Below are 13,037 nucleotides of genomic sequence, written 5' to 3' on the forward strand. Positions count from 1 at the left end.
GGTTAACAGTCTGTCCAGAGGTTAACAGTCTGTCCAGAGGTTAACAGTCTGTCCAGTGGTTAACAGTCTGTCCAGAGGTTAACAGTCTGTCCAGAGGTTAACAGTCTGTCCAGAGGTTAACAGTCTGTCCAGTGGTTAACAGTCTGTCCAGAGGTTAACAGTCTGTCCAGTGGTTAACAGCCTGTCCAGAGGTTAACAGCCTGTCCAGTGGTTAACAGTCTGTCCAGAGGTTAACAGTCTGTCCAGAGGTTAACAGCCTGTCCAGTGGTTAACAGTCTGTCCAGAGGTTAACAGTCTGTCCAGAGGTTAACAGTCTGTCCAGTGGTTAACAGTCTGTCCAGAGGTTAGCAGTCTGTCCAGAGGTTAACAGTCTGTCCAGAGGTTAACAGTCTGTCCAGTGGTTAACAGCCTGTCCAGAGGTTAACAGTCTGTCCAGAGGTTAACAGTCTGTCCAGAGGTTAACAGTCTGTCCAGAGGTTAACAGTCTGTCCAGAGGTTAACAGTCTGTCCAGAGGTTAACAGTCTGTCCAGTGGTTAACCGCTACGTTCACTAACTTTACCACAAATACAAGTCAATGACAGAATAAATCCCAGCATGCTTCAGGAATCACATCAGAACCAATCAATCAATGTGAATCATCTGTCCGGTGTGATGAATCTGATTGGGTGGTGGGAACCTGCTGCTCTGACGTGATTGGCTGATCAGATGTGCTGAGGTGGAGATGATGGGGGTCTGATGGGGGTCTGATGGAGGTCTGATGGGGGTCTAATGGGGTCTGATGGAGGTCTGATGGGGTCTGATGGAGGTCTGATGGGGGTCTGATGGGGTCTGATGGAGGTCTGATGGGGGTCTGATGGGGTCTGATGGGGTCTGATGGAGGTCTGATGGGGGTCTGATGGGGTCTGATGGGGGTCTGATGGGGTCTGATGGGGTCTGATGGAGGTCTGATGGGGTCTGATGGAGGTCTGATGGGGGTCTGATGGGGTCTGATGGAGGTCTGATGGAGGTCTGATGGGGGTCTGATGGGGTCTGATGGAGGTCTGATGGAGGTCTGATGGGGTCTGATGGAGGTCTGATGGGGGTCTGATGGAGGTCTGATGGGGTCTGATGGAGGTCTGATGGGGGTCTGATGGGGTCTGATGGAGGTCTGATGGGGGTCTGATGGGGGTCTGATGGAGGTCTGATGGGGGTCTGATGGGGGTCTGATGGGGGTCTGATGGAGGTCTGATGGGGTCTGATGGAGGTCTGATGGGGGTCTGATGGAGGTCTGATGGGGTCTGATGGAGGTCTGATGGAGGTCTGATGGGGTCTGATGGAGGTCTGATGGGGGTCTGATGGGGGTCTGATGGGGTCTGATGGGGGTCTGATGGGGGTCTGATGGAGGTCTGATGGGGTCTGATGGAGGTCTGATGGGGGTCTGATGGAGGTCTGATGGAGGTCTGATGGGGGTCTGATGGGGGTCTGATGGGGTCTGATGGAGGTCTGATGGAGGTCTGATGGGGGTCTGATGGGGGGTCAGATCCATCCAGATTCATAATTTAGAAACAGCCGGCATGTCGTGGTTTCAGCTCCTTCAGATTTGTATCTTTTTGACTTTGAGCTCTTTGTAGACTTTTTTTTAATGACCATATTTTCAAACCTCCAAATTGGGACACTTCACAACCCCGCACCTTTAAGAGTTTCCTCCTCTAAGTTGGTCGTCAACAGTCAGTTCTACTTCTCGTTTGTGTTCGTTTATTTTCTTTGTACACACACATTTCCATCGTGGGCCACTGAAAATGGACACTAGCAGTGTTTTAAAAAACGCAGCATATTCATTGGCTGGTCCTTTTCACAGGAAGATGTAGCTCTCCTGGAGCTCTTTGGAAAACGATGACTTCCTGTTCAGTATGACAGCTCGCCTACCTGTCATTACACAGCAGGTCCTGTTAGCATGCTAAGCTAGGCTACCTGTCATTACACAGCAGGTCCTGTTAGCATGCTAAGCTAGGCTACCTGTCATTACACAGCAGGTCCTGTTAGCATGCTAAGCTAGGCTACCTGTCATTACACAGCAGGTCCTGTTAGCATGCTAAGCTAGGCTACCTGTCATTACACAGCAGGTCCTATTAGCACGGTAGGCTAGGCTACCTGTCATTACACAGCAGGTCCTGTTAGCATGCTAAGCTAGGCTACCTGTCATTACACAGCAGGTCCTGTTAGCATGCTAAGCTAGGCTACCTGTCATTACACAGCAGGTCCTGTTAGCATGCTAAGCTAGGCTACCTGTCATTACACAGCAGGTCCTGTTAGCGCGGTAAGCTAGGCTAACTGACGTTACGCAGCAGGTCCTGTTAGCGCGGTAAGCTAGGCTACCTGTCGTTACGCAGCAGGTCCTGTTGGCACGGTAAGCTAGGCTACCTGTCATTACACAGCAGGTCCTGTTAGCATGCTAAGCTAGGCTACCTGTCATTACACAGCAGGTCCTGTTAGCGCGGTAAGCTAGGCTACCTGACGTTACGCAGCAGGTCCTGTTAGCGCGGTAAGCTAGGCTACCTGTCGTTACGCAGCAGGTCCTGTTAGCACGGTAAGCTAGGCTACCTGACGTTACACAGCAGGTCCTGTTAGCACGGTAAGCTAGGCTACCTGTCATTTTGCAGCAGGTCACATTGAACAGCTCACACTTGTTGACGTCTTGTTCACGTCTTGTTGACGTCTTGTTCACGTCTTGTTGACGTCTTGTTGACGTCTTGTTGACGTCTTGTTGACGTCTTGTTCACGTCTTGTTGACGTCTTGTTCATGTCTTGTTCACGTCTTGTTGACGTCTTGTTGACGTCTTGTTGACGTCTTGTTCACGTCTTGTTGACGTCTTGTTCATGTCTTGTTCACGTCTTGTTGACGTCTTGTTCATGTCTTGTTCACGTCTTGTTCACGTCTTGTTCACGTCTTGTTCATGTCTTGTTGACGTCTTGTTGACGTCTCACGTCTTGTTCACGTCTTGTTCATGTCTTGTTGACGTCTTGTTGACGTCTTGTTGACGTCTCACGTCTTGTTCACGTCTTGTTCATGTCTTGTTCACGTCTTGTTCACGTCTTGTTCACGTCTTGTTCACGTCTTGTTGACGTCTTGTTCATGTCTTCTTCACGTCTTGTTGACGTCTTGTTCATGTCTTGTTCACGTCTTGTTCACGTCTTGTTCACGTCTTGTTCACGTCTTGTTCATGTCTTGTTCACGTCTTGTTGACGTCTTGTTGACGTCTCACGTCTTGTTCACGTCTTGTTCATGTCTTGTTCACGTCTTGTTGACGTCTTGTTGACGTCTCACGTCTTGTTCACGTCTTGTTCACGTCTTGTTGACGTCTTGTTCATGTCTTGTTGACGTCTTGTTGACGTCTCACGTCTTGTTCACGTCTTGTTCACGTCTTGTTGACGTCTTGTTGACGTCTTGTTCATGTCTTGTTGACGTCTTGTTGACGTCTTGTTGACGTCTTGTTCATGTCTTGTTCATGTCTTGTTGACGTCTTGTTGACGTCTTGTTCATGTCTTGTTGACGTCTTGTTGACGTCTTGTTGACGTCTTGTTCATGTCTTGTTCACGTCTTGTTGACGTCTTGTTCATGTCTTGTTCACGTCTTGTTGACGTCTTGTTCATGTCTTGTTCATGTCTTGTTGATGTCTTGTTGACGTCTCACGTCTTGTTCATTTCTTGTTGACGTCTTGTTGACGTCTTGTTCACGTCTTGTTGACGTCTTGTTCATGTCTTGTTCACGTCTTGTTGACGTCTTGTTCATGTCTTGTTCACGTCTTGTTCACGTCTTGTTGACGTCTTGTTCATGTCTTGTTCATGTCTTCTTCACGTCTTGTTGACGTCTTGTTCACATCTTGTTGACGTCTTGTTCACGTCTTGTTCACGTCTTGTTCATGTCTTGTTCACGTCTTGTTGACGTCTTGTTGACGTCTTGTTCATGTCTTGTTCATGTCTTGTTGACGTCTTGTTCATGTCTTGTTCACGTCTTGTTCACGTCTTGTTCACGTCTTGTTCATGTCTTCTTCACGTCTTGTTGACGTCTTGTTGACGTCTCACGTCTTGTTCATGTCTTGTTGACGTCTTGTTGACGTCTTGTTGACGTCTCACGTCTTGTTCACGTCTTGTTCACGTCTTGTTCACGTCTTGTTCATGTCTTGTTGACGTCTTGTTGACGTCTCACGTCTTGTTCACGTCTTGTTCATGTCTTGTTCACGTCTTGTTGACGTCTTGTTGACGTCTCACGTCTTGTTCACGTCTTGTTCATGTCTTGTTCACGTCTTGTTCACGTCTTGTTCACGTCTTGTTCACGTCTTGTTCACGTCTTGTTCATGTCTTCTTCACGTCTTGTTGACGTCTTGTTCATGTCTTGTTCACGTCTTGTTCACGTCTTGTTCACGTCTTGTTCACGTCTTGTTCATGTCTTGTTCACGTCTTGTTGACGTCTTGTTGACGTCTCACGTCTTGTTCACGTCTTGTTCATGTCTTGTTCACGTCTTGTTGACGTCTTGTTGATGTCTCACGTCTTGTTCACGTCTTGTTCACGTCTTGTTGACGTCTTGTTCATGTCTTGTTGACGTCTTGTTGACGTCTCACGTCTTGTTCACGTCTTGTTCACGTCTTGTTGACGTCTTGTTGACGTCTTGTTCATGTCTTGTTGACGTCTTGTTGACGTCTTGTTGACGTCTTGTTCATGTCTTGTTCATGTCTTGTTGACGTCTTGTTGACGTCTTGTTCATGTCTTGTTGACGTCTTGTTGACGTCTTGTTGACGTCTTGTTCATGTCTTGTTCACGTCTTGTTGACGTCTTGTTCATGTCTTGTTCACGTCTTGTTGACGTCTTGTTCATGTCTTGTTCATGTCTTGTTGATGTCTTGTTGACGTCTCACGTCTTGTTCATTTCTTGTTGACGTCTTGTTGACGTCTTGTTCACGTCTTGTTGACGTCTTGTTCATGTCTTGTTCACGTCTTGTTGACGTCTTGTTCATGTCTTGTTCACGTCTTGTTCACGTCTTGTTGACGTCTTGTTCATGTCTTGTTCATGTCTTCTTCACGTCTTGTTGACGTCTTGTTCACATCTTGTTGACGTCTTGTTCACGTCTTGTTCACGTCTTGTTCATGTCTTGTTCACGTCTTGTTGACGTCTTGTTGACGTCTTGTTCATGTCTTGTTCATGTCTTGTTGACGTCTTGTTCATGTCTTGTTCACGTCTTGTTCACGTCTTGTTCACGTCTTGTTCATGTCTTCTTCACGTCTTGTTGACGTCTTGTTGACGTCTCACGTCTTGTTCATGTCTTGTTGACGTCTTGTTGACGTCTTGTTGACGTCTCACGTCTTGTTGACGTCTTGTTGACGTCTCACGTCTTGTTCATGTCTTGTTGACGTCTTGTTGACGTCTTGTTGACGTCCTGTTCACGTCTTGTTCACGTCTTGTTCACGTCTTGTTCACGTCTTGTTTACGATCTTTACATTTCCTGTTTCTCCTTCACAAACTGCTCTGAAGGATTCTTCACATTCTTTGAATGTTTCTCCAACTCGTTCTCAGAGGGGCGCTAACCTGACCGACAGGTGAGGAGGAATCATTACACATTTATCTTCAGCTCAGTGATGATGTCATCATGAGTTGGTTGTGACATCACATCCTGAACATTTAAAAAAACTGTTCCAGGAGCAGAAAACAGAAACAAACATCCACCATCTTCATATACTGTCTGGTGCTTTTATTGTGAAAGGATGCCCTCAGGGCCACACATTTGGGTCAGTTATCATACCAGGGCTTTTATTTTGAAAGGATGCCCTCAGTCGGGCCACACATTTGGATCAGTTATCATACCAGGGCTTTTACTGTGAAAGTCTGCCTCCAGTGAGAGGTTAGGGTTATAACTTGATGATTTTACGACTCTTATTGTGAAACTCTTCTCATCAAAGTAATTTCTCCGTCTTGTAGTAAAAGGACTTTAATTGTGAAAAGGCCATAATGAGATCCTGGGTCCCTATCAAAATAAGAGCTTCACCTGATCACTAATAACTGATCCTCCCCCTCTCACAGAGTCGCCCCGCCTCTCCGTCTGCAGTAATGAGCGCGCTCCGTCGGCCACGCCCTCCGACTCCTCAGAGCCCCGCCCACTCAGCCTGATCTCCACGCTGTCCTCGGGATCCGGATCCTCCCGGGACGAGAACCCCGCCCCCCCTCCGTCTGACCAAACCCCGGCACTCAACCTGGACCTGAGCTCTGAGGGGGGGCCAGACAGGAAGGGGCGTAGCCACTGCATCGCCAACGACAAAGAGCCGTTCGTCATGGCTCCTCAGCTGACCTACCTGGACCGCGTCGTCATGGAGATCATCGAGACGGAGAGGATGTACGTCAGAGACCTGCGCATGATCGTAGAGGTGATGATCATATTACACAACATCTTTGTGTTGCCGTGGTAACAAGCAGGTTAATATTAAACCTTTTACAGTCTGAGTGATGTTTTCTTCTTCATGTTTTTTAATTCATGTAGGAGATAAATGAGTACAGACGTCCAGTGAGCACGCTCTAATGTGATGACATCACTGACTATAATTAACCTTCTAAGACGTTCTGCAGCGAGCCGATTAACTGATTATGTAACGAGAGGATCTGACCCTGCAGGCCACCGTACAGACTCTCCTCAAAGATCCTTTATAACTTATTCAATCTAATCTAAGTGATGTCATGTCGCCCCCTGCTGGAAAGACAGAGACATTTACCTTTCTGAACTTTATTTTGAAATATGTTTCTGAGACGTGTTGAACTTATTATTTTAACCTTTGGATTGTTTTTAAAATTATTTAGCTTTGTTGCCTGTTTTGGAAAAGACAGCTGAAGACAGGAAGTGTTGTGAGGAGAGAGAGGGGGCGGGGCCTCTGTGACCACGTCTACAGCCTCTGTACTTTGGGCGCACGCTCTAATCACTGAACCTCAATTCTTCCTCGGCTCTAACTGAAAATGTCTTCTCTCCCTCTTTCCCCTCCTCTTGTTCTGTTTCCTTGTCTCCTTCATCCCTGGTCTACTTCCTTCTCTTGTTGTGTTCCATTGTCTCTTTCCTCCCCCCTTGTTTCCTTTTGTTCCCTTGATTCCTTCCTCCTCTTGATTTGTCTCCTTCCATCTCTCTTGTTTCCTTCTCCCTTGTTGTAACCTTTTCTCCTTCCTCCCCCCTTGATTCCTCTTCTTGTGTCGTTCCCTTGTCTCCTTCCCCCTACAGGATTACCTGGCTCACATCATCGATCAGTGCGACCTGTCGATTCGTCCTGAGCAGGTGTGCGCTCTCTTCGGGAACATCGAGGACATCTACGAGTTCAACAGGTGACAGGAAGTGATCATGGCTGTTGATTAGTTATTGGTTGTTCAGAAACGACCTGACTGTTGTCATGACGACTCCTCAGGTGAATCTCTCGCTGAGTGATGTCAGAGGGTGACACACACACACACACACACACACACACACACACACACACACACACTGAGACACACACACACACACACACACACACACACAGAGACACACACAGAGACACACACACAGACACACAGACACACACACACACACACACACACAGAGACACACACAGAGACACACACACACACACACACACACACACAGACACACACACACACTGAGACACACACACACACACACACACACACACACAGACACACACACTGAGACACACACACACACACACACACACACACACACTGAGACACACACACACACACACACACACACACACACACACAGACACACACACACACTGAGACACACACACACACACACACACACACACACACACACACTACCGTAAAATGTGTCGCAAATGCCGTAAAACTGTGTAACACTAAAAGAGTTCGGCTATTTTAAGTTGATGGGAAGGGATAGACCGTTACGATAATTTATTACAATCAGTGAAAACTCTGAATGATGAAGTAAATTAATTCTGAAGCATCTGAGGTTTCTATTATTTTATTATTTTCTAGTATGTCATCAGATGACTTCATCAAGGCTGACTATATCATTTAGTATGAATAAACTTACCTCTGTTTTTTGAATCTAATAATAACGAGCTATGAACATGAGCTATGTACCTAATCTTACTCTTATTATTGTGTGTGTGTGTGTGTGTGTGTCTGTGTGTGTGTGTGTGTGTGTGTGTGTGTGTGTGTGTGTGTGTGTGTGTGTGTGTGTGTGTGTGTGTGTGTGTTGCTCTCCTGCTTCTTATTACATATTGCTATTTGTGATGATGATGATCGGTGTGCATTTTTGCTGCCACCTTACTTGCATATTTATTTTCACATCATCTCGGAATAATGAACTCTATTAAAGGTGTGCATGTTATTCACTTGAACATAGAGAGCTTGGCTCACCTATAATAAACCTCATGTAATGACTCTTTCTGAAAGCTGGTTAAACAGCAATATTTCTGATGATGAAGTCACAATTGATAACTATGTCCTTTATAGAAAAGACAGGGGCTCAAGAGGAGGGGGTCTTTTGACATATGTATCCTCAAATTTGACTGCAGAACTGATTTTACCAACTGACAATCCCTCGCGTTTTGAATGCCTTTTTGTTAAAATTATTTTACATGAAAACAAACGACTTATCATAGGAAATATCTATAAACCTCCCAATGCTCCTGCTGAAACAACTGAATGTATCCTATCAACCATTAATTCTTTAGACTGCACTAGTGAAAAAATCATATTAGGTGATTTCAACTCCAATTGGGCAGATCGCTCATCCCGTAATGATCGCAATCTCTTCAACAGCATAAATTTAACCCAACTTATAAGTGAACCTACCAGAGTTGGCCCCAGTTCGTCTTCTCTACTTGATTGGATCCTAGTTTCCCATCCCGACAGAATCATACAATCTGGGGTATTACCTGACTCTTTCAGTGACCATTCTATTGTTTTTTGTGTTTGGAAAATCAAAGTGCCTCATCTTCCTCCTAAATTCATCCAAGTAAGGAAGACTAATAATATTAACTCTGAACTTTATATTCAAGATATCTTAAACATCAACTGGGAAAGATTTCAACTAATACCATTCGTTGAAGATGCCTGGAATTACTTTTATACTGAGCTTGTTGAGATAATTAATAAACATGCTCCCTGGACAACAATTAAAGTCAAGGGTCGACATTTACCTTGGATAAAAGGAGATCTTATACACTTATTCAAACAAAGAGACAAGGCTTGGAAAAAATACCGTGCAACAAATAATTCTTCTGACTGGAATGCTTATAAAGAGCTGAGGAATAAATGTAAAACCAATACTAGAAATGCTAAGGCAAATTATTACAAAGACTGTCTGTCAACTGATTTTAAGAACCCAAAGCAATTTTGGAAGAGAATCAATAGTATAACCAATAAACCCACAAACAATCCTACTACTCGTATCAGAATAAACAATGAAACTGTCAGTGAACCATCATTAATTGCAGAGGCATTTAGCCAACACTTCTCTACAATTGGTAGCTCCCTGTCTGGTTATTCTCACTCTGACTTTACCCCGACTCAGAACAGATGTGGCAGTTCCTTTTCCTTCAGAACTATCACACCAACTGATGTCCAACAGGTCACTGATGGTCTAAGCTCTGGATGCAGTGCTGGTCCAGATGGTCTGGAGATTAAGTTCTTTAAACTTGCCTCTCATATTTTATCATTTCCTCTGGCTGATTTATTTAATTCATCTCTTGCAACTGGTAAAACTCCCTCATCCTGGAAATGTGCCAGAGTAACCCCTCTCCATAAAGGGGGTGACCCCAAGGACATCAATAATTACAGACCTATCTCAATTATTAATAGCATTGCAAAAATATTTGAAAAACTCATCTTTAATCAATTATCTAAATATCTTAATGATCACAACTTATTATCAACACACCAATCTGGTTTTAGACCAAACCACTCGACCACCACTGCTCTCCTAAAATTCACCAATGACATACAGTCAGCATCTGACAGCAATATGTCTACAGGTGCTATATTTATTGACCTTGCTAAAGCATTTGACATGGTTGATCACTATCTTCTTTTAGATAAACTACATGCTATTGGTTTCTCTACTGACTCTTTGTTGTTTTTCAACTCTTTTCTTCATTATTGAAGTCAATGTGTTTTTTTTCAGGGCAGCCAGTCAGACTTCAAGATTATGGATAAAGGTGTTCCACAAGGTTCATCTTTAGGTCCTCTATTATTCTCCATCTTCATCAATGACCTCTCACAAGTCTGTTCTGACTGTCAAATTCATTTATATGCAGATGACACTGTAATATACTCCTCCAGTTCGGACATTTCACAAATTCAATAATCTGATTTTAATCTAGTCCAAAAATGGTTCTCTGTCAATAAGCTTCTTCTGAATAAGAAAAAATCATATTTTATGTTGTTCTGCACTCGACCAGATTCTTTGCCCTTAACAAAAAACTGACATATTAATTTCCTGGATGGAACAACATTAGAAAAAGTAGGTGAATTTAAATATTTGGGCCTTTGGCTAGATTCCCAGTTATCTTTCAAACCTCATATCAACTCAATTTCTAAGAAAATATATGTTCGTCTAAAATCACTTTATCGTTCTGTTGAATGTTTTTCACTGCAAGACCGGAGAAGAATCGTGACACAATTGGTGCTGCCAATCCTTGATTATGCTGATGTTATCTATGGAAACACCTCAGAGACAAATCTTCGACCTCTCACTATCTTATTCAACAGTCTCTGTAGATTTGTTCTGAGGTGTCCATATAGGACCCATCACTGCCTAATGTATGAGTCTTTGAATTGGCTGGCTCCCAAGTTTCATTGGTCGCTTTTTACTTTTAAATGTATCTATTTTAATTTTCCTCCGTACTTGAAACAATCAGGAAAGAAATTGGTCCCCGTGCATTTAAATTTAAAGCTCCATCAGACTGGAATAACCTACCTCGCTCACTTAGATCTATCACCTCTTTTCATATCTTTAAATCATCTCTACATACTCATTGTCAAACATCCTGCTCTTGCTTTTGATTTTCTTTCTCTGTTGGACTTAGTTTGTCTGGACCTGCTCTCCTCTTGCTTGCGCTCGTGTATCTACATGTATGTACTGTTCTGTACCTTGTGCCTTAATGTTGCGTACACTATGTGTGTAAGTCCTGTATAGTGTGTATGCATATATATATGCAGAGGTTTTCCTTTCTTTTTTCTTTTTTTATTATTATTATTCTTATATTTATTTATTTTTTCTCTTCAGATTTTTTCTGATTGTGTAACACTGGCTGGTTGGTGGGTGGCTAGGCTTGGGGGAGCATTAAGTGTGTGAAAGTGAGTGTGTGTGTGTGTGTGTGTGTGTGTGTGTGTGTGTGTGTGTGTGTGTGTGTGTGTGTGTGTATGTATGTGTGTGTGTGTGTGTGTGTGTGTGTGTGTGTGTCTGTGTGTGTGTGTGTGTGTGTGTGTGTGTGTGTGTGTGTGTGTGTGTGTGTGTGTGTGTGTCTGTGTGTGTGTGTGTGTGTGTGTGTGTGTGTGTGTGTGTGTGTGTGTGTGTGTGTGTGTGTCTGTCTGTGTGTGTGTGTGTGTGTGTGTGTGTGTGTGTGTGTGTGTGTGTGTGTGTGTGTGTGTGTGTGTGTGTGTGTGTGTGTGTGTGTGTGTGTGTGTTTGTGGTGTGTGACACAGGTGGAGACAAACAGCTGATTGATAAAATGTGTGTTTTTGGACGCCATGTTTGACTCGTTCCTCCTGAGGTAGACGAGGTGGAGCGTGTGAGTGTCCTGCCTTGTTACTCTGGTTGTCATGGTAACAGTGTTTCCCTGTTGACAGCGAGCTGCTCCAGGCTCTGGACCTGTGTGATAACGACCCGGTGGCGGTGGCTCGCTGCTTCGTCATGAAGGTATTTCACTCTTCAGACATTTTTTCATGTTGTTGTTTGATGATGAGAAACATTTGATCGGTTTAATGATTTCTAGTCTTAGAGACGATGAAGTCGTGTTTACATCGTTGGAGTGACGGCGCTCTCATTTGTCTCATTTCAGAGCGAGTACTTTGAGATCTACACTCAGTACTGCACTAACTACCCAAAGTAAGACCTCCTGTCTCACCTCATGTTCACAACGTCACTCTTTAACTCGTGGTCACACCTTACTTTAACCGTCTTCCTGCTCACACTTCCTGTTGTAGTTCGGTGGCGGCGCTGACGGAGTGCATGAGGAATAAATCTCTGGCCAAGTTTTTCCGGGAGCGCCAGGCGTTACTGAAGCGCTCGCTGCCTCTGGGTTCATACCTGCTCAAACCCGTTCAGAGGATCCTCAAATACCACCTGCTGCTCCAGGTACGACTCACCTGAGTGACATCACTGAGTGACATCACTGAGTGACATCACTGAGTGACATCACTGCCCCCTGCTCATGTGACATCACTGAGTGACATCACTGCCCCCTGCTCATGTGACCTGAGTGACATCACTGAGTGACATCACTGCCCCCTGCTCATGTGACATCACTGAGTGACATCACTGCCCCCTGCTCATGTGACCTGAGTGACATCACTGCCCCCTGATGATGATGTCGTTCTCTTACAGGAGATAGCGAAGCACTTTGACCCGATGGAGGAGGGTTACGAGGTGGTGGAGGACGCCATCTACACGATGACGGGTGTCGCCTGGTACATCAACGACATGAAGAGGAAACACGAGCACGCTGTGAGGCTCCAGGTCAGTAACCATGACAACACCTGAGCACACAAAGAAACACCTGTGATTAAAAACCCTCCTCCCGTCTGAAAGCTCGCGTCGTGTTTTGTCCTGCAGGAGGTTCAGTCTTTACTGCTGAACTGGAAAGGTCCTGACCTCACCACGTACGGAGAACTGGTCCTGGAGGGAACCTTCAAAGTCCACCGAGCCAAAAACGAGAGGACGCTCTTCCTGTTCGACCACATGCTGCTGATCACCAAACGCCGAGGAGAACACTTTGTCTACAAGACACACATCTCTGTGAGACAATAACACACAAAATGTTCTGTTTGTTAGACAGCAGC

General features: G+C 44.8%; 1 protein-coding gene across 1 annotated transcript in view; it reads left to right on the top strand.

The window, feature by feature from the left end:
- Positions 1-13,037, top strand: part of LOC110003864 (uncharacterized) — a 21,597-nt gene that overhangs the window by 3,255 nt on the left and 5,305 nt on the right. The window contains exons 2-8 of the mRNA XM_065964091.1: positions 6,054-6,394; positions 7,231-7,331; positions 11,826-11,895; positions 12,038-12,084; positions 12,183-12,333; positions 12,583-12,714; positions 12,811-12,999. Coding sequence (XP_065820163.1) covers positions 6,054-6,394; positions 7,231-7,331; positions 11,826-11,895; positions 12,038-12,084; positions 12,183-12,333; positions 12,583-12,714; positions 12,811-12,999 — 1,031 coding nt within the window. The remainder of the gene's footprint in view (positions 1-6,053; positions 6,395-7,230; positions 7,332-11,825; positions 11,896-12,037; positions 12,085-12,182; positions 12,334-12,582; positions 12,715-12,810; positions 13,000-13,037) is intronic.

Source organism: Labrus bergylta, chromosome 15, assembly GCF_963930695.1.
Source record: "Labrus bergylta chromosome 15, fLabBer1.1, whole genome shotgun sequence".
Taxonomy (NCBI): Eukaryota; Metazoa; Chordata; class Actinopteri; order Labriformes; family Labridae; genus Labrus; species Labrus bergylta.